Below are 27,077 nucleotides of genomic sequence, written 5' to 3' on the forward strand. Positions count from 1 at the left end.
CAGCATATTTGTGTTTGCTCTCAGGGGAGCTTCAAAGATTTCTACTTGCGTGTTTGTGCAGAGTTGAGTAATATCGCAAACATATGTTGATTCCTTGAATGCAGTGTTAATCAGAATCCACTCACTGTTCAAAATACTTTTGTTCATTGCTGAGTTATGGGCAACCAGTCTTGGGCTGCAGGGTGATATGGCTGCTGCTATTATTATTATTATTATAGTTGTTAGCATAACTGTGGCAAATAAACATACATTTTATATTTTAAAAGTTTTTAAAATATGCTATATAATATGCAAAAAAAAAAAAAAAAAAAAAAAAAAAAAAAAAAATATATATATATATAAAAAACTTTGTTAAATTTTTTCTTTTTTTTTTTATACCGGTGTCCATCAGCGAATCTGCTGACGGCCAAAGTGCTGCGTTGTCACGGGAACATCCCAGCTGGAGATAATGAGGAAATTATGCTCCCTTTGCCAAGTGCATTTCAGACGACTAAATGATGGCTCGCACGTGCCCTGTTCACTCCAAAGTCCCCACTCCAAGGGGATAGGGATGATCACTTCCATTTGGAACTTGCGCTTGAACCGTTCGATACAAGATACACCCCTAAAAACAAGCAATTACTTGAAATGTTTTTATTGTGTGTTTCCAATAACATTTCTTGTTTATTTACTTTTATTATGGTTTACTTTTTATATTATCTAGGCTCACATGAATAAATAACATTTCACCTAAACTACAGCATTATTTTGTTTCTCCTTACAGATTGTGTGTGTACACCTGTACTGTATGGTTTAAAGTCTATTCTAGAGGAACAAACAGACAAGACAGTCAGGTAGGCCTATTGCAACAAAACAGGTTAAACCAGACTTGATCTAAATACCAGTCATTACAATCTTTCAACAGACTACACGAATATAAATATCTTAAAATGTTCCACTGTACATACTCTTAAAAAAATTACTGTGGCAGTGCCGTGGTACAGGTAAGGTGTCATGTGGCAATGGAAAATATTGAACTGAATGATCATCCATGACTTCAGCATATTAAACTTCCATGGTATTTACTGAGAGTCAAAAGTTTGGACAAACTTGACTGTTGACTGATTATTCTGTGTAAATTATTATAAGAAACGGTAGGCTAATACTGCCCATAGTAGCTACTTCAAAGTATACTGATAAGAAAACCATACTGCCATGCACAAATCCAAAAAAAAAAAAAAAAACAACATGGTACTGGTACTTTTTAAAACGTTTTAAATGAGTGTGTCTAACTCTAACCCCACACTTATCAGGAATTAATTTCTTAGTGCGTCCAAATTATCGCTCTAAATATTGACACGTCGTCACATAATGTGGGTACGTGTAAAACAGGGCAGGTCTGATGTTCAAAACGCCAGCAGGAACTGCGGATTTAAAGTAGGATGTCTAAAACACAGTGGAAGACATGAACACAACTGTGTGTATGTGTGTGTGCTCAGAAGTATCAGAGAACTGTCGAGGTGAATTTCTCGGATTGTCGAAATGAGTGCAGAAAACATTCATTTAAAAGGACCGGAGCAGCACGTGAGTGATGACAAACTTTGCGACGCCTATCTCAGCAAGGAACTTTAACGCGACTATTTCAGGGCGTCATTTGAAACTAAAGCTCTAATATGAATATATTTTTCTAATATGTCTTTGAGTGTAAAACCGCGGAAGTTTGGCAGGACAACAGAGTTTAGTTTAGGTCATACGGCAGAAATGTTGCCACGCAGTCGTTTTTGACTTCGGGATGTCCTTCTGTGGTTACATTCAGATACTCCGTGTTTGGCATTAACAGCATTCACTAACAAGTTTTGTCTATTTACAGCAGTTGCGAGGGTAATGAACATCGTCTCTGTGAGTAAACCACAATCAAATCCCGTTTTTATTATCGCGATATTTTAAATAACGCTTGTAACCATAGCGACAGAGTGGTTTCATTTTAGTTCTGTTGGTCATTTCGTGCGACGTTCGTGGATTCTCTGTTATGTTGTTAAAACTGAATCCATTTTAACCCACTGCATTTGTCCTTTCTTAGCCAGCATACTTAACAGAACTCATATCTCTGTTTCTAATTTGTTTCCTACTTTTTTAATATTCAGGTAGTCACACTATGGAATGTGAAATCACTCTTTCAGAACCGAACTGAGCGTGACTTGAAAGTAATTCGTAGTACTAAAATAATGAAATTTAGGAAGTATTTAAGGGGTAGTGGGAGGGTCTTGGCTTTTGTGTTTATCGCGTCTGTAATCTGGCTCATTTTTGACATCGCAGCGTTGCGGATATCCATCGGTGATGTGAATCAGGATATGAAAGACAGAGAGATTTTACTAAAGCAGGGAAGGAGAAAAAACCATGTAGAGGATATGCTCAAAAACCCCCTGCAAAAAGTAAACATAGACAAAAAGGAGTTTTTGAAAAACAGCTTCAGGTTTGAAAGGAAAGTTGATAAGGTTTACAAAAAGAGGCCAAAGGCGAGGCCAGAAAATCAAGCTGAGTTAAAACAAGACAAACATTTGAATCCAATGTCTATGGCTGACAAGTCTTTTGTGAAACAAAATGAGGTAATTAATCAAAGTAAAGTGAATCTTATTGTGAACTCACTTGTAAAGGGAACAATTATTAGCATCCCTGAAAAAATAAACACGACACAAACTGTTATTAATGGCAGAGCGAAGAATATAACCACAAAGATAAACAAAATAAAAGCTGCTTTTAATGGACAGACAGATGCAAATCTAGATGTCAAAGCACATTTACTTACTAAAGCACTGCCTGCTGTCCAGGAGAAAACGCATCCTCCTGCGCTCAAAGAAAACGGTGTAAAGAAAGTACATCATATTAATGATACAGTAGTGATGCCACATAATGGAGTACATGTAGATGCAGGTTTACAAAAGAACTTGAGTAATGAATTGTTAAAACCATCAGAGAGCGATAAACCGAAGAACATTATTGAAAATTCAGAGAAACATGGTAATACTTTCAACAAAACGAAAACAGATATTATTCAAAAACCAACTGAACTGAGGGCTCAGGACCCAGCAGAGGAGGCATTACTAGTACCGCAGTCTACAAGTGTGCGGGGGAGGAGGTCAGGAGGGCATCATAAGGTTATGGCCCTAGATGTGACAGACAGGCCCAGAGATCCCAGGGCGGTGGGACAGTTTGGACAGCCTGCAAGAGTTCCCAGAGATAAAGAACTGGAGAGTCGAAGACGCTGGAGTGAAGGATTTTTTAATGTATTCCTGAGTGAACAGATACCTATAGACAGAGCCATCCCAGACACCAGACCTCAAATGTGAGTTTGAACCATAGATTATTTTTGTTGTAGTCCTGCATGTCATGGCAAATCTTCTGTTTTGGCAATATATGTGTAACAAATCAATAACCTGTGTTGTTTAGATGTTCAGAAAACCTTGTTCATGATGACCTGCCCAGTACCAGTGTGATCTTCTGTTTTGTGGACGAGGTTTGGTCCACTCTGCTGCGCTCGGTGCACAGTGTGCTCAACAGGTCTCCTCCACACCTGCTCAAAGAGATCATTCTGGTGGACGACTGCAGCACCAAAGGTTCAGCGATTTGCTCACATTTTAAATAAATTATTTAATCAAGTGAGTTCATTGACAGGGTTTAATAGTTAAACGCTTAAGTCCTGTACACATTTTTAAAATCCAATTTGGCATACAAACTTGTGTGTGAGCAGCACTAAATACAGAATTAAATATGGTCCAAAACAAGCTTATGTTTCACAGATATCCATAAAGTAGGTAGCAGGCGTGGCTCGTCTATATGAATACCAAAATATTCATCCACAACATAGACCTCTATATAAACTGAAACAATAATAAATTGTAAATGTGTTCAGCATTCTGCAACAAATATTTTTCAGATTTTCGATACTATTTTAAGTCGTAAAGTAAGCAGTATATATTAAAATCCAATGCATGGCCAACTCATGTATACATGATACTAAGCGGGGCAGACCATGCCTGAGACCTCCCGAGCTCAACAGCACCCCACAATTTTTCAACGTAAATCTGTGGAGAAAACGTGAACTGCAGTGCGCTCTAATTGAGAGCCATTTGGGCAGATTTGAGACCGCCCCGCTTATTTTCACGTTACCTTACGTGAATCTCACTCCACCAAGATGATATCAATCCGCTTCAGCTATGTGTCTGAATCAGGTCAATAACTAGTTGGCATGTCTGTTTTTTTTTCTATGTGGAGTAGTGGAACATATTAACAAAATCTGTTAATTTAGTTTAAATAATGTGCTCACATGAATAGCCTTTATATGGTTAAATTGTGTTTGTTTTATTATTATAGTGAAGTGACATTCAGCCAAGTATGGTGACCCATACTCGTAATTCGTGCTCTGCATTTAACCCATCCAACGTGCACACACACAGCAGTGAACACACACACACCGTGAACACACACCCGGAGCAGTGGGCAGCCATTTTATGCCATTATTCTGAGAATAGACATATGATCGTCTTTCCTCACGCGAATTGCTCCACAACTTGTAACATTCTAAATCAACATTTGGAGGTGATAAATGCTATATTAAGGCAATTATAATATAGCCTTTTATGTGTGTTCTCCGAGCCTGTCAATCAACATTAGCGCGTCACCCACAGGATAACACAAGGATATCTCTGCCAAAATTTTGTCCGCATGTGTTCAGAGATTAGAATATAAAGTTTACAAAATGTTTTTCATATATTAACGCTACGACCCAGAATCTGCCCCACCTAAATTTACGCTCAGGAGCTGCTACTTGTAGGTAGTTAATTCTTTAATAAGGTACTCCTTTGCCCACTCAAAATCTGTACTTGCTTAATCTACGACAAAACATCACAAGTCCTAAAATAAAAATATAAGCATGGATGTCATCATCCTTCAAGAGGATCTTGGTATAATGTGTGTTTTGGGGCATTTGGAAATTACATGTGCATTCTTGCATTGAAACACAGTTAAATCAGATTAATTGAATGGAACAGAGTGCAAATGTTTTTAGAAGTGTTTTTAAAGACTACAGTTTGACACAGTATGCTGTTATAGTAAAGAATGGTATGGCATGGTAAAGAAACACCTCTGATACCAAATATGAAAACTGAAAGAAAGAAGAAAAAAAAAGATTTTTAAATTAGTCAATTTGTGTAGTTGTTGGATCCGCAATTAATTGTTGTAAATTGCACACCTAATGAATTGAAAATCTGGTGTTCAAAGTAGAAGTTTCTTGATTTTACTATACACTTCTTTTAAAAGGGAAGTTAAAAAATCTGAACGGGATTTTTCTTGAATTGAAGTTAAATTAAGTTACAGTGAAAAAGATACTGTATTGTGATCTTCAAAACAAACAAAAAAACTCTCTTTTTTCAAGCATTTTTACTTTAAAACTGTAATAAAATTAAGAAAAAATTACTCTAATTGAAGAATATGTTTCTGGATTTTTGTTTCTCTATGACTAAATTGATTTCTTTTTCTATTGTAGACTACCTGAAGGAGCAGTTGGATGTTTATATGTCTCAGTTCCCTAAAGTACGAATCATCCGTCTGAAAGAGAGACAAGGCCTAATCAGAGCCAGAATCGCAGGGGCCACCATTGCTACAGGTATTGTACACTCACATTTGAATCAGTTCAGTGTAGTGCCAAAGATTCAATCCATGGATTTGTGCTTAATTTAATCTGTTTGGAATACATAGAATAGAATCGAATAGAATATTTCACATCTCTGTTGTATAATATGCATATTGTTTTAGTGTATGGCCTTATTGGTCGTTTCAGCAGATGTTGTTTCATCTGCAGGTGAAGTGTTGACATTCTTGGACTCTCACATTGAGTGTAACGTGGGGTGGCTGGAGCCACTGTTAGAGAGAGTTTACCTGGACCGCAAAAAAGTGGTCTGTCCTGTTATTGAGGTCATCAGTGATAAGGACATGAGGTAATGAAGTATATTCAGTCATGCAAAACCCTCTATAGGACTAATTGTGAATTTACAGCTTAAAAAATAATTGACTTTATATTTTACATATATTTAGGAGTAAAATCATTTTCCAAAAATTGTTTTCATCTGACCTTTGACCTGTATTTTAGGAATCTGTCATTTATAATTGACATTGTCCCATTAGAGTAAATAATTTTTGCCAAATTGTCTGAAACTTTACACACAATCAAATGATTTTTCACTATCTTAAAAGAAGTGAAAGTCTTAATGTTTCAAAAAACATTAAAAATCTTTATGAACATTAAATTTTTTTCTTGTGCTGCTATATTTGATCTGGAACTCGCGCATGAAAATGTCTAAAACATTACACAAATTCGGATGCAATTTCACTGCCTGAAAACCAGTTAGTGTTTCAAAAGGTGTTTCATCTTGAAATTTCAAATCAATTATCATAGTACAAGTGAAAGTCAACAAGACTCTTCTTTTTCAGTGTATCCCACACGTAAGTAGATGTTGACGTGTGCTGTATTCATAGGAGCATTGCTGTCTGTCAGTATAGTAATAACGATAGACATTGGCATCTTTCCTGAGGTTGTTGTATGGATCACATATTTCAAACTGGCATACAATAATGTACCCAAATGCCTGACTTCCACAACAACCTATTCTTCATCACTGCCCTCACCCTCATTGCTTCTATCCTCCTTTTCTGATGCACTCATATTAGGGCTGGGCGGTATATCGAGTTTGTACTATATAAAGCTATATATATATATATTTTTATAAGCTATACGGTGTGAGGCAATACCGTTTATATCGATTTACAGGACGAACAAAGCACATCTGAAAAAATATCTAGAGGTGGACTGAACTGCTGTGGAGAAAGTGCTTAATACAAATTGTTCTAAATATGTGACAAGCTTTATATTAAGAGCTTTATAAAAATACTCGTAAGATATAGAGAGCTGCTCACGCTGTTTAATGTGTTTGCTGTTTTCCTTAATGCGTAACTTACATTTCACAGGTATATTCTCCATAAATGTTAGAAAGCCATGGAAATATTTCCAATTTGCTGTCGGAAGTGCATGAGCCTTTTGCTTTGCGATTCTCCGCTAAACTTCACAGACTTCATTTAGAACGAGCGCACCAAACAGACAGAGCGCAGTGAAATAGGAGCGAAATAATTCTGACTAAATATACATTTTGCTTAAATATTTGTTGTTGGACAATAAATGTGACATATGTAGAATTGTATACCAACAACTAAGTGTATTTGTATGATAGCACTAACTGCAATGGGGTAATCAAAATAGTCTTTTTACTCAATTAGTCTGTGCTTTTTTATTATTTTAAGTTTTAGTTTAGTAAATTTAACTTCTGCTTTAAAAGCATTAGTTTTGTTTTTAGATTGCAATGTTACAATGTTAAAATGTAATGTGATTTTAACCCTTTTTTGCACATAATATATGCCTACATGGTTACATTTTATTTGTTTAATCCAAATACAAAAGTCTAGAAAATACAGAGATACCTTATACCTCAAATCAGCCAAAGGATACTGAGATATGAATTTTTGCTCATATCACCCAGTCCCCTAACTCATATCACTATCATCAATAAGTTTTCTCAACATCTTCCAAAAATCTTCCAAAAATGAACCTAAAACACATGCATTATTATGCACAGGCTATTATAAGAGCTGGTAAAATGTAAAAACTGTAACTTGAATGCAATGTAAGTCGCTTTGGATAAAAGCGTCTGCTAAATGCATAAATGTGAAATGCATAAATGTATTATACTGCCTGCCAATGCTGGTCAATAGTGCCAGCTACAGCAAATATGCATCACATAATAGGACTTTGTCAGTCATGCATGACGCTCAGATTTGTTGGTCTCTGAGTTGTTGTTTTTATAAAAGTGCATTAAAAATGACAAAAAAAAATTAGAAAACACATTTGGATGCACAATTATATTTTTTATAACTTGAATTTATATGTATTTTGTAGTCTAAAATGAGCTCAATATGGAGCTTTGAGAGCATGTGACCTAACGTGCTAATGTCTTCTTTACTACTTAGTTACCAAAAATCTGAAGCACATGGCTAATACATTTTTATTTTAATGGTTGAAGGGGATGTCATTTGACATCACTAAAATAAAATTTATAATAATTTTGTTGGTTGAACATTAATATTGTATTTTAAATGCAATTTTCTTACCGTCATTTATAAATGACGATATCCCATAGAGGGTTAAATAAATGCTGTGCTCCACATTTTGTACATGGCACATTGTAGAGATGTTGCACATATCCATGTCCTTATGAGACTCAATAGCCCTTTCCAATGTATCATTCCTCCACTGCTGCACTGAACTGTTAAAATTCATGCACTAAAATGTATTCATTTATTTTTTGTGTATGCAGTTACATGCTTGTTGATAACTTCCAAAGAGGCATTTTTAGATGGCCACTGGTGTTTGGCTGGAGTGCGCTACCAGAGGAATATATTAGAAAAAACCAGATCAAGGATTCAGACCCCATCAGGTAACATCAATGAAATGGCATACACTATATATACACTATATTGCCAAAAGTATTGGGTCACCCCCTTCTAATAAACATGTTTGACTACTTTAGTAATTTCAAGAGTACAAATCTTAATGTTAAAGCATATAATGATATTCTACAGAATTGTGTGCTTCTAATTTTATAGCAACAGTTTGGACAGGACCCTTTTCTATTCTAACATGACAGCGCCTCTGCGTATAAGGCACGGTTCAAAAAGACATGATTGATTCAGTCAGTGTGGAAGAACTTGACTGGTCTGCAGAAAGTCAAGTCCTAATCCCAGCTGAACACCTCTGGTAGGTCTTTAAATGCAGACCTTGAGCCAAAAACTCATCACCAAACACCAATGACTTGTATAGACAAAGGTGTTCAGCTGGGATCAGGACTTGGCTTTCTGCAGTCCAGTCAAGTTCTTCCACACTGACTGAATCAATCATGTCTTTTTGAACCGTGCCTTATACACAGAGGCACTCTCATGTTAGAATAATTTTGTTTAAGTAATATATGTGTGTGTACTCTGTATATTTATTATGTATGCATGTATATATTTAAGAAAAATGTTATGTTTATATATTAAATATATTTATATATATAATCTAAAATATAGGAGTATAAATATATAAATGTATATACATGTAATTATTTTCAAAATATATGTTGTATGTGTGTGTCTTTATATATGCATAATAAATATACACAGTAAACTTTTATTTTGGATGCGATTAATCGCGATTAATCACTTGACAGCACTACAGTGCCCTCCATAAATATTTGAACAGTAAAGACAAAATTGCTCTGTTGGCTGTGGAGTCAAGACATTTGCAAATATGATTAAAAGCTGAAGTTAAATATGGATATAACTGATAAAACACATTCCCTGCTTTTAATATCTGAAGAATTAATGCACAGGACACAGCTGATCACTTAGAAAGACCTGTGAGGCAACTGTTCCAATACTTATGCTCACATCAGATAGGGGGATGAAACTCTAAAAGTGCTGAACTTCTTAGTTGGTAAAACATCTATGTGTTGAATCACCCAATAATAAAATGTGACATTCTGTAGTTTTGTCTCATATTCATCTCTTAATCATATTTATAAATGTCTTGACTCCACAGCCAACAGAGCAATTGTGTCTTTACCGTTTCAATACTTTTGGAGGGCACTGTATATATTTTAGTGCTGTCAAATGATTAATCACGATTAATTGCATACAAAATAAAAGTTTTTGTTGACATACAGTTATGGCCAGAATTATTGGCATCCTTGGAAAATATGATCAAAGAAGGCTGTGAAAATTAATCTGCATTGTTAATCCTTTTTATCTTTTATTTTAAAAATTCACAAAAATCTAACCTTCCCTATCAGTCGGTCACTCCGAGTCACGTCGGTGGCCGACGAATTGGGATCGCGCTTAGAGAGACCAATCCACTATGAGTGTATCTAAACGAGCCAATGCACATTGGCATGCAATTATTGCATCAAGCTGCCGCTGATCACAGCGTGAGTATAAGTAGGCAGCAGGTGCAAGCGCATATTCAGCTTTTCGCTTCGGAGCCGAGCGGTTCATCGTTCTGCTCCTGACAAAGCCTATCGACTACGGTGTCTGACAGTCAAGCACGCTCTCCGGAGGTCTACCGGGCAGCCGACAATTCGTGCCTAGAATTTGGGCCGGCTGACACCCAGGTAATCCTGAGGCCCCGGCCTGGCTATGTGCCCAAGGTTCCCACTACTCCCTTCAGGGACCAGGTGATGAGCCTGAAAGTGCTGCCCTCGGAGGAAGCAGACCCAGCCCTTGCTTTGCTTTGTCCCGTCCGAGCATTGAGATGCTACGTTGACAGGACGCAAAGCTTCAGGACCTCAGACCAGCTCTTTGTCTGTCACGGAGGCCAGCAGAAGGGGAATGCCGTCTCCAAGCAGAGGATGGCCCACTGGATAGTGGACGCCATCACCCTGGCTTATCAGGCACAGCGTGTGCCCTGCCCATTCAGGTTGAGATCCCACTCTACTAGAAGTGTTGCATCTTCCTGGGCGTTGGCTCAAGGCGGTTTCCTCCTGTGTTCTCACCTCAAACGGGTAGAAGCACTGAGAGACTCTGGTTTCTGGTCGGCTTGCTAAAACTGCTCCAGAGAGTCCGTACTGTAGACCCTGTCGAGCTCCTCCATTCCCTCGGCAGTCAGATGTGGCGGAGCGTCTGTCGCCAGGCCCCTCACTCTGAATCCGTGAGAACCGGTAGAGGGCTGGGTTCCAAATGTGAGACCTAATTGGATCCCATATGTGTGAAATCCACAGTATAGCCTTAGAGCCCGTATTTCCCCGGCAGATGTTCTGCTATTGTCAAGAGGCTACAATCTCCTCTAATCTTCCATATGCACCTAAACGGTTGTTCATATGCGTAAGTGCTTCTGAACCTCCTTCGGTAAGGTTGGGCTTCTGCAGCGTCCGGTTCCAAGTGGAACGGGTACGTTTCCCAGTGGTATCCAGTCTTACTGAGTGGGTAGTGCCATAGCAACAGTAACTGGCCTTCTGTGTTAAGCCCTGACCTGCGCCAAAAAACAGGGGCGCAGGAGGCTTCCACAGGACACTGGAAGGGGCAGTATCCGTGGCCCTTTGGTAGGGATCCCAATTCGTCGGTCACCGATGTGACTCGGAGTGACCGACTGATAGGGAACTTCTCGATTACGTATGTAACCCCGTCACGTCCCGTCGCCACGGCTGCTGTACCACCGCCGAGTGGCCGGGTCTCCGGCTCGGCTCCTCAGCGAAAACCTGAATATGCGCTACACCTGCTGCCTACTTATACTCACGCTGTGATCAGTGGCAGCTGGATGCAATAATCGCATGCCAATGTGCATTGGCTCGTTTAGATACACTCGTAGTGGATTGGTCGAGATCCCAATTCATCGGTCACTGACGTTACATCTCCGTTCTCTCCTTCAGGGAACAAGGGTTACATACGTAACCGAGACGTTTCATTGAATAATGATTTTAAATAATAATTTAAAATGTGGGGAAATATCATTATGAAATAAATGTTTTTCTGTAATACACATTGTCCACAATTAACGGCACCCCTTTTATTCAATACTTTTTGAAACCTCCATTTGCCAGTTTAACAGCTCTAAATTTTTTCCTATAATGCCTGATGAGGTTAGAGAACACCTGAAAAGAGATCAGAGACCATTCCTTCATCTAGAATCTCTCCAGATCCTTCAGATTCACAGCTCTATGACGGTGCTTCTTCTCTTCAGTTCACCTCACTCATTTTCTACAGGGTTCAGGCCAGAGGACTAGAATGGCCATAGCAGACGCTTGGTTTTGTGCCCAGTGACCCATTTTTGTCTTGTTTTTGAGGTTTGTGTTTGGATTATTTTCCGGTTGGAAGATCCAAACATGGCCCATTATAAGATTTCTAACAGAGTCAGTCGCTTGTTGGTTTTTTTTTTTATCTGTTGGTGGTATTTGATAGAATCCATGATGCCATGTGTCTAAACAAGATGTCCAGGACCTCCAGCAGAAATATAGGCCCACAACATCAAAAATACAGCAGTATATTTCATTGTACACATTGGGTACTTTTTATCCTTGACCCATCTTGAGTTTTTGCTGCTAAAAAGTTCATTTTTAGTTTCATCTGACCACAGAAGCCATTTTTTTTTTTTTTTTTAATAAAAGATCAAAAGGATTAATAATGCAGGTTTATTTTCAGAGCCTTCTTTGGTCATATTTACCAAGGGTGCCAATAATTCTGACCACGACTGTAATATATGTGTGTATACTGTGTATATTTATTATGTATATATAAATACCAACACATGCATGTATATAAGAAAATATGGTATGTTTATATATTACATATGTTTATATATACTAATATAAATATATAAATGTATATACATGTAAATATTTTCAAAATGTATACTGCATGTGTGTGTGTATTTATATATACATAATAAACATACACAGAACACATACATATGTAAACTAAAACTATATATATATATATACAGTATATATATATATATATATATATATACAGTGTTTATATATATATATATATATATATATATATAATTTCAGAGCAAGTTGACTGATCAGATTTGTTAAATTATTTGTTTATTGATTTGTTCGTTGATTGGTTTAGGTGTACTTTTTGCAGGTTACAAAGTTGACTAGTGTTTTTATTCTGTATTTTAGAGGGTCTTACTGAATCAAATGATTTACTACAAACACAGTCATTCATAAGCCCTATTATGTTCCATTAAATATTTTGTTAAACATAAGGTTTCCCCACAAAGCGCAGCAAATCAGGTTATTCTTTCTCTGCTTGGCTTGGCTTTTTATTAAGCTAAAATAAAAACAACAAATTCCTACATCTTTAGTGGTCCAAGCACCAATCTTCACTAAATTTTGCACACTGTGGCTAGGGATGGTGCTGGTAAGAAGTTTTGGTTTCACTTTATTTTGATGGCCCCGTAAACACATTCTGTTGACTATAAGTAATGTTGTACCTAAATATCTACTAACTCTCAACAGAGTGTTAGTAGAGTATTAGTAGACTGGTAGGGTTAGAGTTAGAATAAGTTTCCTTGCAAAAAAAAGAATACTTGCAAAATTACTTGGAGTCAGTTGCATGTCTGTTGGGCAACCATCACAATAAAAAGTTAGCCGATAATAGGCTTAGTAGGCTTACTACGTAGGCTTATTATATTAGTCTACTAATACTCTAATGAGAGTTAGTTGATATGTTGGTGCAGCGTTACTTATTGTTCAAAAATTTTATTTGAATATACAAACAGTTATAGCCTTCAACAGCCAATCAAAATTAATCACCTTATAACATCAAGTCTGAATGGCAGACCATCACAAAGTTTGGCAGGTTAAAGAAAAATTGCTGAACATTTACAGGCAATGCAAGATGTACAGTAGATGAATTTCTTGTTCTTCATCACAAAAAAATTTGGAGAAATTTAGCATTACATCACTTGTTCACCAACGTATCATCTTCAGTGAATGGGTGCCGTCAGTCCAAACAGCTGATAAGCGCATCATAATAAATGACTCCAGTTCAGCTGTTAACATCTTGTGAAAAGTGGAAACGTGGGTTTGTGATAAATTAATGCATTAAGACTTTTTAAAATCATTGCATCCAGCTAAAATACAAGTCTTCATAATATTGCTTTCTCTAGTGAAAAAGTCAGCTGGTCTAAATCAGACAGAAATATGCACAGATCAAGTACCGTTTACAGACAAAAACAAGAAAAACAGTCCAAACAAATACATTGGTGGATTTTTGATGAGAGGACAACAGAGGAAGACTTTTTCACTAAAGGAATCATTATTATTGACTTGATTATTAAAGTTAAAATAGATTTTTTTTTATATATTTATGTTTTTTACAAACACACAGCTTTTCACTTCACAAGACATTAATTGATGGACTGGAGTTGAGTGGATTATTATGATGTTTTTTTATCAGCTGTTTGGATTCTCATTCTGATGGTGAGCAAGTGATGTAATGCTAAATTTCTCCAAATATGTTCCGATGAAGAAACAAACTCATCTACATCTAGGATGGCCTGAAGTTAAGTAAACGTTCAGGAAATTTTAATTTTTGGGTGAATTGTTGCTTTTAAGGTGTTTATTGAATTTGGTAAGAATTAACCACAAGGTTATTCTTTACGTATGTTTTTGATAATAACTATGGATTTGTAATAGTCAAAATTAATCTCTCTTCCAATTCCATCAGTTAACTGTGTGTTTATTTATTTACATGAAGTTTTCCACCATTTTGAGTTTATAAAAAAGAAAAAGGATATCCACCATCTGGAGATGCCCCTGACAAAAAGTTGTCAAAACGGTTTTGATAACTTGGTAACACTTTAAAATAAGGTTCAGTAGTTAACTTTAATGAATGCATAACTAATATTAACTATCAATAAGCAATACATTTGTTACAGTTTTTATTAATATCTGTTAACATTAATTAAATTACAACTGTACACTGTTAGTTCATGTTAGCTCAGGTATAATAATTATATATATATATATATATATATATATATATATATATATAATAAAACTTTGGATTTTAATAATGTATTAGTATATGTTGCAATTAATATGAACTGAGATTAATATGCTTTACAAGTATTTTTCATTGTTAGTTTATGTTAACTAGTGTAGGTAATTAATGTTAACAAATGGAACCTTATTATAAAATGTGACGTTGCAACCATATAGACCAATATATTTGTGGGTTTTGCCACAAATCTTTTGAATTTTATGTTGTGAATGCAGTGTCCAAACTTCACAAATCTTATAACAATATCTTATTACACAGCAGGACATCCTGAGTACATGTTAAATTTAATGAATTTGCTCAGAGGGTAACAACCGTTTCTAAAATATCAGTAATTTTTTATCAATAGTAGTGACAGTAATGAAGACTGTAATACTAACGTTGTCCACTAGAGAGAGCCACAGGATAATAATTCTTCTTAGGTCTTTCAAATGTTCAATATATATATATATATATATTCATGTTATTTTAATATAGTTTGATAGAGTTTAATCTAGTAAGTTTACAAAAAAAGTGATCTTCAGAAAGCTTACAGATAATTACATTAATACCTTCACTTTTATATATCCTAATGAAACTGTTTAAGATATATGAACATAATTGTCAAGTGACTTGGTTGCGGTCCAGTTACATGAAAATACAAAATTATTTGTCTGTTTTAATTTAATACAATAATACTTCCATAAAGAGACACTTTAATAGTCACTTTAAGAAAAGAGACAGGTCTACTGTACCATTGTTGTATGAGCCATTGGTGCTTGGGCCATGATAATTGCCGCTTGCAGATATACAGTGCTGCATGAAAGTTTGTGATCCTTTTAGAATTTTCTATATATCTGCATATATATGACCCAAAACATCATCAGATTTCCATATAAGTCCTAAAAGTAGACAAAGAGAACCGAATCAAACAAGTGAGAGAAAAATATTTTCTTTGTCATTTATTTATTGAGAAAAATTATCCAGTGTTACATATCTGTGCATTGCAATAGTATGTGAATCTTTACTTTCAATATCTGGTGTGACCCCCTTTTGCTGCAGTAACTGAAGGTAAAGTCTCTTGTAAATGCTGATCAGTCTTGCACAATAACATGTTCAAGTTCAAGTTTATTTGTATAGCACTTTTTACGATACAAATCGTTGCAAAGTAGCTCTACAGGAAATTAAGTTTCCACAATATATTTATATATTGCAGAACCTTAATATATTTAACTTATGGCAAAATTAGGTAATTCTGTACGTTGTCTGAGCATTGGCCTTCTCTGAGCGGTTGGCATTATCTTTTCTCAGGTGTTCGGTCATCTCAGATGTTAATCCCGTGGCAGAAACAGAGAAACAAATAGAGACATAATTAGCATAGCTGCTGTTCCATCTAAGCAAAAATGATTTGTTCAACCCAAGCTAAAGAATAATAATAATGTACATTTGATCCGATTTAACGGCAGTACAAGATTATAAGATGCATTATGTGAATGCTTGGCTAAAGAAATGTGTCTTTGATATAGATTTAAACAGAGTGTGTCTGAACTCCGAACATTATCAGGAAGGCTATTCCAGAGTTTGGGAGCCAAATGTGAAAAAGCTCTACCTCCTTTAGTGGACTTTGCTATCCTAGGTAATACCAAAAGTCCAGAGTTTTGCGACCTTAGGGAGCGGGTTGGATTGTAGCGTGGTAGAAAACAAGTTAGGTACGCAGGAGCTAAACCATTTAGGGCCTTATAGGCAAGTAATAATATTTTGTAAATGATATGGAACTTAATAGGTAGCCAGTGCAGAGACTGTAAAATTGGGGTAATATGATCATATTTTCTTGACCTGGGAAGAACTCTAGCAGCTACATTTTGGACTATCTGTAGCTTGTTTATTGAAGATGCAAGACAACCAGCTAGCAGTGCATTACAATAGTCCAGTCTAGAGGTCATGAATGCATGAACTAGCTTTTCTGCATCAGAAACAGGTAGCATGTTTCGAAGCTTGGCAATGTTTCTAAGATGGAAGAATGCTGTTTTTGTAACATGGGTAATATGATTTTCAAAGGTCTGCTGTCTAATATAACACCCAGAATTGTCACTTTAGAGGACGTAACAGTGCATCCGTCTAGTTGTAAATTGTAATCCAAGAGATTCTGTGTAATGTTTTTTGGTCCAATAAGTTATATCTCTGTCTTATCTGAATTTAATAGTAGGAAATTATTGGTCATCCAATCTTTTACATTTTTTACACAATCTATTAGTTTAGATAGTTTAGAAGTTTCATCTGGTCTTGTTGAGCTATATAGTTGAGTATCATCAGCATAACAATGAAAACTAATCCCGTATTTTCTAATAATATTACCAAGAGGCAACATGTATATTCAAAATAGCAGAGGACCTAGGACAGATCCTTGTGGTACTCCATACTTTACTGGTGATAATTGAGATGACTCCCCATTTAAATGAACAAAGTGGTAGCGATCGGACAGGTAGGATCTAAACCATCTTAAAGCCTGCCCATGTAGGAGTTTTAGCCTATTCCTTAGTGCAGAACCACTTAAACTCTGTGATGTTGGTGGGTTTCCTCCTATGAACTGCTTGCTTAGGTCCTTCCAAAACATTTTAATTGAATTAACATCTGGACTTTGACTCAGCCATTCCTAAACATTAACTTTGTTCTTCTTTAACCATTCTTTGGTAGAATGGCTTGTTTGCTTGGGGTTGTTGTCTTGCTGCATGACCCACGTTCTCTTGAGACTCTGTTCTTAAACAGATGTCCTGACGTTTTCCTTTAGAATTTGCAGGTATACTTCAGAATTCATTGTTCCATCAATGATGGCAGGCTGTCCTGGCCAAGATGCAGCAAAACAGGCCCAAGCCATGATACTACCACCACCATGTTTCACAGATGGGATAAGATTCTTAAGTTGGAATACAATGTGTTCTTTTCTCCGAACATAATATCTTCTCATTTAAACCAATAAGTTCTATTTTGGTTTCATCCATCCATTAAACCTTTCTCCAATAGTCCTCTGGCTTGTCCACATGATCTTTAGCAATCAATTTTCTTTTTGGAGAACAGTGGCTTTCTTCTTGTAACTCTGCCATTCACACCATGGTTGCTCAATGTTCTCCTGATGGGGGGGCTCATGAACATTAACAATAGCCAATGTGAGAAACGCCTTTAGTTCACAAACTTTCAAGCAGCACTGTATTTTTAATTGTGTGATCATTAGTCATTTTTAAATGTAGATAATATTGTGCAGTTTTTCTCTTTGCACATTGACATTGATCACACTAAGGTCTGAGGTTACTAAGGTAATAAACAGTGCTCCGTTTATTGTTAGGATGTCAAGAGGTTTAAAAGTTACATTTTTAGCCTGGTCTGCTCAGTGGCCCCCCAGTGTTCAATCAAGACACACTTACGGCCCTGGAACAAACATGAATGGAACATCGTAATTGTATAATTGTATTGGTTTTCATGTTTGAGCAGATAAGCACTTACAATTTAACTATCAAGAATATTATATATAATAGTTTCAGTGTACTTTTAGTTCTAATTATAGGTTATACTACATTTATGTTGTAATATGTAGTTGTAAAATATCTCAATCTAAACTGCAGTTAAAGGTGACTTTTTTTTCTTTCTTTTTTTTTTCCACAGGTGTCCTGTGATGGCAGGGGGTCTTTTCTCTATAGACAAGAGTTATTTCTATGAACTGGGGGCATATGATCCAGGCCTGGATGTCTGGGGTGGGGAAAATATGGAAATCTCTTTCAAGGTAAATAAGCCAAATGTTTATTTGCAGGGTCAAATACTTTTTAACCAGAAATTTAAAAAGGGATCATCTCATGGGGTATGGCATTTTCTAAATAAAACCATTTGTACATTGTACTATGAATAAACATTTTAACTTTTCAACTACAGACAGTGTTAGGATGGTGTGTGAAAGTAAATGAGAGTCAAAAGCAGACCACTTTTAAGCTTTTCGTCAGTAAATCAAGCTTGCATACATCTAGGGCAAACAGCATAACATGTCACCTTTTTGTTAATAGTTTATGGACCATAAATAAAAATTACATTTTCCTTTTAAAAGATTGAGTGACTCTGAAATAACTGTGTACATTCCCCAGTGGCAGCAGGTAATGTGTTATTTGTGCTGTAGATCTGGATGTGTGGAGGCGAGATTGAAATCATCCCCTGCTCACGTGTTGGCCACATCTTCCGTGGTGATAACCCTTACAAGTTCCCTAAGGATCGTGTGAAGACAGTCGAGAGAAACTTGGCCAGAGTTGCAGAGGTCTGGTTGGATGACTATAAAGAGCTGTTTTATGGCCATGGCTACCATCATCTGCTGGACAAAAGTGTGACTGATATAGGAAATCTGACAGAACAGATTGAGCTGAGGAAAAAACTCAAGTGTAAAAGCTTTAAATGGTACTTGGAGAATGTCTACCCAGACCTGGACACCCCTCTAGTCAAAGCAGAAGGACTGGTAGGTAGAAAATAAATAAACTAAACCACTATCACTTACACGACTAATTATTCTATGTTACTAATCCAACAATTTATTTATTTTTTTTCAGATTTTCAATGTTGGAACCAGAAAATGTTTGGTATTTCAAAATGGCATTTTATTTTTTGATAAATGTGATCTCACAAATAAGGTAAATCCAAATCATGCATATTATTCATGTGGATATTCCATTCTGATGTATAATCTTTCAGAAAAAAACACTGCATCCTAAAAACTGTTTCTGTTTTCTCATGCCTTGCAGAGTCAACACTTCAGCTACACCTGGTTAAGGATGCTTCGACAGAACACTTCCTGTTTGGCTCCTCAGGAAAAACAGATTATCATGGAACCATGTGACAACACAAAACCACATCTCTGCTGGATGCACAAGTCTGGTAAAGTTTTGGTAAGTACAGCACAAAATATAATCTCTAGGTATAGTAACACTGATAAATTAATCAATGAATAGTGGGACAGGAAATATTAAATAATATCCCAATGTGATTGTTCCACATTTCCATTTATGCATTTAGCAGACGCTTTTATACAAAGCGATTTACATTGCATTCAAGTTACAGTTTTTACATTTTATCAGCTCTTGCTTTCACTGGGAATCGAACCCATGACCTTGGCGTTGCTAGCGCCATGCTCTACTATTTGAGCTACAGGAAAGCTGTTCCAAATGTTTTAACAGAAATTGGATCACTTGCTTCTCCCATGGTTAATGTTAATCTGGATTTAAATAAAGGACACTGAACCAACACTGTCAGCCCATGAATAAACTGTTATTTGCCTTTAGACATTTTTTGTGGATTTCAATATTGTTGAATAATTGTTTTTGTTAAAAGCTGTTTTGATTTAGCAATATATGTTAGCAATAAGGCATGTGTGGTTGGGCATACGGTGGCAAGAATAAAATAAAAATATATGGATTTCTGCATTGATTATTTATAAAATGTAGTCTGATCTTTCTTTAACTCACAATTATAGATAAACAATCTGACTAAATTAATAACACACAAATAATTGTATTTGCATTATATATATTGGGTAATGATTCACAGTGCAGGGTGGAGAAAGTAAGTGAAACCTTGAATTTAGAAACTTGTTGGTCCACCTTTAGCAGTAAAACCTCCACATCTACCTTTTGTATACATTTGACCAATTTTGGACCATTTCTCCCCACAAATCTGTTTTAGTTTATCAATATTGTCTTGATAGCACAGCCCTCTTTAGGTTATGTCACAGCATCTGAATTGGCTTAAAGGGATACTCCACCCCAAAATGAATATTTTGTCAATATTCACTTACCCCCATGTCGTTCCAAACCCGTAAAAGCTTCGTTTGTCCTCAGAACACAATTTAAGATATTTTGGATGAAAACCAGGAGGCTTGTGACTGTCCCATTGACTGCAAAGTAAATTGCACTGTCAAGGTCCATAAAAGTATAAAAAACAACGTCAAAATAGTCCATCTGCCATCAGTGGTTCAATCTGAATTTTATGAAGCGTCGAGAATACTTTTTGTACGCAAAGAAAATAAAAATAACAACATTTATTCAACAATTTGTCTCCTCTCTGTGGCTCTCTATGTCAGTGTAGCACCATTTTGAAAAGCATCCGATGGACGCAAAGTGCGTACGCCCTTCTCTGTCATCAGTAACGCATGCGGAGACAGAGAGGAGACAAATTGTTGAATAAATGTCTTTATTTTTATTTTCTTTGCTTCCAAAAAGTATTCTCGTCACTTCATAAAATTCAGATTGAAGGCAGATGGACTATTCTGATGATGCTTTTCATACTTTTATGGACCTTGACAGTGCAATTTACTATGCAGTCAATGGGACAGTCACGGGCCTCCAAAATATCTTAAATTGTGTTCCGAGGACGAACTAAGCTTTTACGGGTTTGGAACGACATGTGGGTACGTGATTAATGTGAAAATTTTAATTTTGGGGTGGAGTATCCCTTTAAGACCAAGGCTCAGGAAAATGCACATTCAGCCACTCTTTATTTGGTATTTCTTGTGTTTTGGGTCCTTTTCATGTTGCATCACAAAGCCTCTTAAGTCCTGACAATCTCCTGTAAAATGTCTTGATACACTTTATAAGAGGGAGGTTCGAAGATGATCAGATACTGTCGTAGTTCAGATTGTAAACAATGCTGATACCTAATTTCTGGCTGCATTATTCCAGTAACCCACTGGGCAGCATGTAGGAACCATGTAGGAGTCTGGGTTCTGAAGGGAGTATGGTTGCAAAGATTACATTTACAGAAATTGATGGAAAGGGCCCACCAGGAGTGGAGCGTTCATTTGAATTAGACTCAGCATGGGAAGCCTCACCCAGCCAGGACACAGAAATGACTGACAGATTGATCGGTCTTTCTTGATTCTGTGGGTGGTTATGCATGGTCATAACCCACTGGGGGATTGGTGTGGTAGCTTAAGTTTCCCTGCATCTCCCGGCTAGGCCCACCGCATAAGTGTTCAGACCCTTATGCAGCAAAGCATTGTTAAACCATGATATTCCATCCACCATGCTTCACAGTTGGGAAGAATTGCAGGGTTGAGGCACTTTTTCCTCTAAACAAAACATTGTGCATTTTTGACAAAATTGTTAACAGTTTTCAAGGGGTCTTTTGCTGTAGCAACAGTTCAGAATTTCTACATTTTTAGACATGGTCTCTTACGGTGTGATTCTTAAACACCCAGGTCTTTGGCAATGCTTTCCTATAGCCTTTCCCATCTTTGTGTATCTGCATTTTAAGCTATTTGGATCAAGGCATGGTTTATACTAAATAAGAAGACCAGATTTGTCAGTAGCCAGGCTTTGTGTTTCTTTATTTAAAGAGCAGTGCACCTGTGCAACCCGTACTTCCAGTTTCATTAACTGACTAGCTTGACTTAGCTTTTGGAGAAGACATAACACAGAGTATTACTTACTTTTTCCAGCCTGCTCTGTTATCGATCACTAAATGTCTTGAATAAATAATAATAATAATAAAGTGTGTTATTGGTTAATCAGATTGTTTGTCTTTAACTGTGACTTACAGGTGCATCTCAATAAATTAGAATGTCGTGAAAAGGTTCATTTTTTTCTTGAAAGTTCATATTTTACATTCATTGCATGTAAAGTAAAACATTTCAAAAGTTTTATGTTTTAATTTTGATGATTAGAGCTTACAGCTCATGAAAATCAAAAATCAGTATCTCAAAATAATAGAATATTTACATTTGAGTTTCAATTAATGACCATCCCTACAGTATAAATTCTGGGTATCTCTTGTTCTTTGAAACCACAATAATGGAGAAAACTGCTGACTTGGCAATGATCCAGAAGACGAACATTGACGCCCTCCACAAAGAGGGTAAGTCACAGAGGGTCATAACTGAAAGGTGTGGCTGTTTACAGAGTGCTGTATCAAAGCATATTAAATGCAAAGTTGACTGGAAGGAAGAATTTGGGTAAGAAAAGGTGCACAAACACCAGGGATCACTGCAAGCTTGAAAATACTGTCAAGCAAAGCTGATTCAAACACTTGTGAGAGCTTCACAAAGAGTGGACTGAAGCTGGAGTCAGTGCATCAAGAGTCACCACGCTCAGACATCTTCAGGAAAAGGGCTACCAAGCCACTTCTGAACCAGAGACAACATCAGAAGCGTCTTACCTGGGCTGTGGAGAAAAAGAACTGGACTGTTGCTCAGTGGTCCAAAGTTCTCTTTTCAGATGAAAGTAAAGTTTGCATTTCATTTGGAAATCAAGGTCCCAGAGTCTGGAGGAAGAGTGGAGAGGCACAGAATCCATGTTGCTTGAAGTCCAGTGTGAAGTTTCCACAGTCAGTGATGATTTGGGCTGCCATGTCATCTGCTGGTGTTGGTCCACTGTGTTTTCTGAAGTCCACAGTCAACGCAGCCATCTACCAGGAAATTTTAGAGCACTTCATGCTTCCTTCTGCTGACAAGCTTTATGGAGATGCTGATTTCATTTTCCAGCAGCACCTGCCCATACTGCCAAAGGTACCAAAAGCTGGTTCAATGGCCATGGTGTTACTGTGCTTGATTGGCCAGCAAACTCGCCTGACCTGAACCCCATAGAGAATCTATGGGGTATTGTCAAGAGGAAGATGAAAGACACCAGACCCAACAATGCAGATGAGCTGAAGGCCGCTATCAAAGCAACCTGGGCTTCCATACCACCTCAGCAGCGCCACAAACTGATCACCTCCATGTCACGCCGAATTGAGGCAGTAATTAAAGCAAAAGGAGCCCCTACCAAGTATTGAGTACATATACAGTAAATGAACATACTTTCCAGAAGGCCAACAATTCACTAAAAATGTTTATTTTTTATTTTTATTGGTCTTATGAAGTATTCTAATTTGTTGAGATAGTGAATTGGTGGGTTTTTGTTAAATGTGAGCCTAAATCATCACAATTAAAAGAACCAAAGACTTAAACTACTTCAGCCTGTGTGCATTGAATTTATTTAGTTTCACAATTTGAGTTGAATTACTGAAATGAATGAACTTTTTCACGACATTCTAATTTATTGAGATGCACCTGTAGGTGAAGGTCAGACCACATTTTAATTACAAAAAATAAAAAATCAGTTCCACTTTATATTAGATGACCTTAACTACTATGTACTTACTATACATCAAAATATACAATGTAAAAATACTGTATGTTCATAATAAATGCATTGTATCAAATGATTGATTTAGCCTAAATGTAAGTACATACTGTAGTAGTTAAGGCCACCTAATATAAAGTGAGACCAAAAAATATATTTTTAAAGTGTTAACAAACTTACCATTGTATATAATAATTAGCATGCCCTCAAGTGCCTTTTTACCCTTTATGAAATTGTTACCACATAACAAAAATATTAAGGACATTTTATTTATTTAAGGTAATTCAATCACTTTCCACTAAAAGGTTTAGTTCTTGACATATAAACTAGTGTTACTGTTGTAATCTATTGGTACTGCACAGTGATACACACAGTACAGTAGCTATGGTGTTTTACAATGTTTCTGTGGTGTATTTTAACATTGACCATTAAGCAACCAAGAGCTGTTTTATAAGGTTTTATATGAAAAGTATGAGGTTCTCTTATAAATCATCTTGTGTGCAGTTGCACTCTTGATTTCATATATCAAGATAGGAACTGTGCTCAGTTTAAATGTGTAAACATTGTTTGACCAAAGTCTACCATCTATATCTATGTCTAGACGGAGCATGTGATGATGGAGGGTCATTCCCGACCCATTTGCCTGGAAGCTGGGGTTAAAGCTGACAGCATCTTTCTTAAGGACTGTGATCCTATCAATACTTTTCAGAAATGGCAGTTTACACACTACTACTCTGAGTGAGGTGCTCCAGAATATCACTTGTCACTCATCTTGTCCATAACAACTTACACCTCTGTGCATGGATTTGTAATTTTTTTTTTTTTTTTTTTTTAATAGCCTATGTGTGGTTTGATGAGAGTCTACTTAATGCACTTTGTATAATACAAATGATTTTTGACATTCTGAATCATAAGGGTTTGAGGTTCACATCTGGGAATCAGGTCTTCTTTTTTAGTTAATCCAGGTTATTTGTATTTTATGGTTTTCTTGGGAAATACTGGTATGGATAGCAAATGATACACACAGGGGGTTTTCTACAACAAAAAACATTCTGAAGTACCCTTATGATATTTTCACAATAAAGTTCTTGTTGCTTGTAAACACAAGGATTTCATTTTTATATCTTGTTCAAGTCATTATGAAATGACCGTCCTTACGTCCACAAATATTGTGACATATTTGCAAGTGAATATTTTTTTTATATATTGGATTGTAATGAGTGATGCGTGCCTATGAGTGTCCCCTATTGGCCAGATGACCCTATCCAATGGTGTGGCTGAAGGTTTCCTGCATGTTCTGTCTTTTATGTGCACTACTGTGAATAACACTTAAGTTATTGCAGTTTAAGGTATTTAATTCTAATTAATAAATTACTTTCTGACTCTATCATGACCTTGAATTTGGTTTGGAACTCCAAATAATTATTGGTCATTTGATCATTTATCTTGGTATTTTTGATTATGCAATTTAACCCTTCACTTTAGATTGTGCTCATTCATTCAGATTCCAAAAAACTCTCATCTGTGTATGTGGTCCTCACAGTCACAAACTCACTAGTCATAGGTAATTGCCTTACAATACTGTTTGCAATGACCACTACTGGTCACGACTACTACTGTTTGCAAAACTAGACCAATATTATATATATATATATATATATATATATATATATATATATATATATATATATATATATATATATATATATATATATATATATATATATATATTTTTTTTTTTTTTTTTTTTTTTTTTTTTTTTTTTTTTTTTAATAGCAGCTTTACAAAGGGCAGTCGTGGCCTAATGCAGGGGTTTTCAACCTGTGGGGCGCGCCCCCCCAGGCGCGAGCATCAATTAATTCAGAGACATTGCCTTGAAGATTTATGAATACGAGCTTTCAATTCTTCAGCCATCCGCTAGGGGGCAATCTGACTCCCGCTGTTCGGCGACAGCGAGAATGGTGTAAAATAGGGGTGTGCGATATGACGATTTTTGATCGTGGACGATAAAAATGTCTCCACGATCTGCTTTTGAAGAAATATCGTAGTATCGTGCTACAGCACACATTCTGTCAAATACAGTTCTGGTGCCTCCGTCTCTATGTACTGTACAACACGACATACAGCAGTAGAGTTACTCTGAGAGGACACTGCACTTATTCGCGATCGCAAAAGTACATTATTTGCACACAAGCCTTGCTGGTTAAATGTTTAATTCGCGCGCTGGTCTGAGGTGCCCTTTTTCTGAGCGCATACACCTGAAGCGCGCGCACTAAAAAGCCTGTCTAACAGCGCCAGATTACTCAACTAACTTATCTTTTGCGCTAATACTGTCAAAACACACCAGGTTTACATACAGACTCAGTTGGTTATCTCTAAAATGAAAGTAAATAGTTAGAGAAAGGGATGCGTGTCTGTATATTAGAGGCGTGCAGCTCTTAAAGAGACAGGACACTAAACATGCTGTCGACTGTCATAAAAGGGATAATTTTAAATTTTAATAAATTTTAAATTTCTGTCATTATTTACTCACTCACGTTGTCCCAAACCTCTATTAATTTCTTGTGCTGAACCCAAAATAAGATATTTTGAAGAATGAGGGTAACCAAACAGTTGCTGGTCCACATTGAATTTGATAGCAGGAAAGAAAAATCCTATGGAAGTCACTGAGGACCAGCAACTGTTTGGTTTTCCACCTTCAAAATAGCATTTATGTTCAACAGAAGAAAGAAACTCATTCAGGTTTAAAACAACTTTTGAGTAAATGATGGTATAAAAATAAAACATTATGACAGAATTGACAGACAGATGACAGAATATTTATTTTTGGGGGAACTAGTCATGTAACGTTAACAAAACAACAAAACGCAAAGAGAAAAATCACTCACTATTCTTGACTGAAAATCTTTAATACAGTTGCTTTAGCAATCAGTCTATCTAGTGTTTTATTTTTATATTTGTTCATTCAATTTCATTGAATGCTCCTGCTAAATACACCTATACCTGAAAATAAAGCACTGTTCTTCATCACTGTTCTTCATACATCATTGTATCTTTGTTCTTATTTTTTAATAAGAAAGATAAAATGATGACAAAGATTTTTATATTTGCCCACTTTGGCCTAAATATCTGCAATGTCTTTTTTTTTTTTCTACCTTGAAAGGTTTTGGCTTTCTAGTTTGGCTGTAATGCTCAGACAACTTGTAAAACCAAAATAGTAAAACTAACATGACAAAGAATCGTGATAAAATCGTGAATCGTGATATTTAAAAAAAAAAAAAATTGTGATATGATATTTTTCCCATATCGCCCACCCCTAGTGTAAAATGA

At 36.3% G+C, this 27,077-nt stretch overlaps 1 protein-coding gene across 1 annotated transcript; it reads left to right on the top strand.

Moving 5' to 3' along the window:
* The first annotated feature begins 1,390 nt into the window (after positions 1-1,390).
* Positions 1,391-25,145, top strand: galnt5 (polypeptide N-acetylgalactosaminyltransferase 5). Its single transcript, XM_079426961.1, has 12 exons — positions 1,391-1,563; positions 1,850-1,878; positions 2,124-3,322; positions 3,427-3,593; positions 5,522-5,641; positions 5,837-5,972; positions 8,400-8,519; positions 18,262-18,379; positions 18,764-19,093; positions 19,185-19,265; positions 19,377-19,520; positions 24,349-25,145. The coding sequence occupies exons 2-12, from the start codon at positions 1,864-1,866 to the stop codon at positions 24,487-24,489; spliced, it is 2,571 nt and encodes an 856-aa protein (XP_079283087.1). The 5' UTR covers positions 1,391-1,563; positions 1,850-1,863; the 3' UTR covers positions 24,490-25,145.
* The last annotated feature ends 1,932 nt before the right edge of the window (positions 25,146-27,077 follow it).

The sequence above is a fragment of the Barbus barbus genome (assembly GCF_936440315.1).
Source record: "Barbus barbus genome assembly, chromosome: 10".
NCBI classification, from domain to species: Eukaryota; Metazoa; Chordata; class Actinopteri; order Cypriniformes; family Cyprinidae; genus Barbus; species Barbus barbus.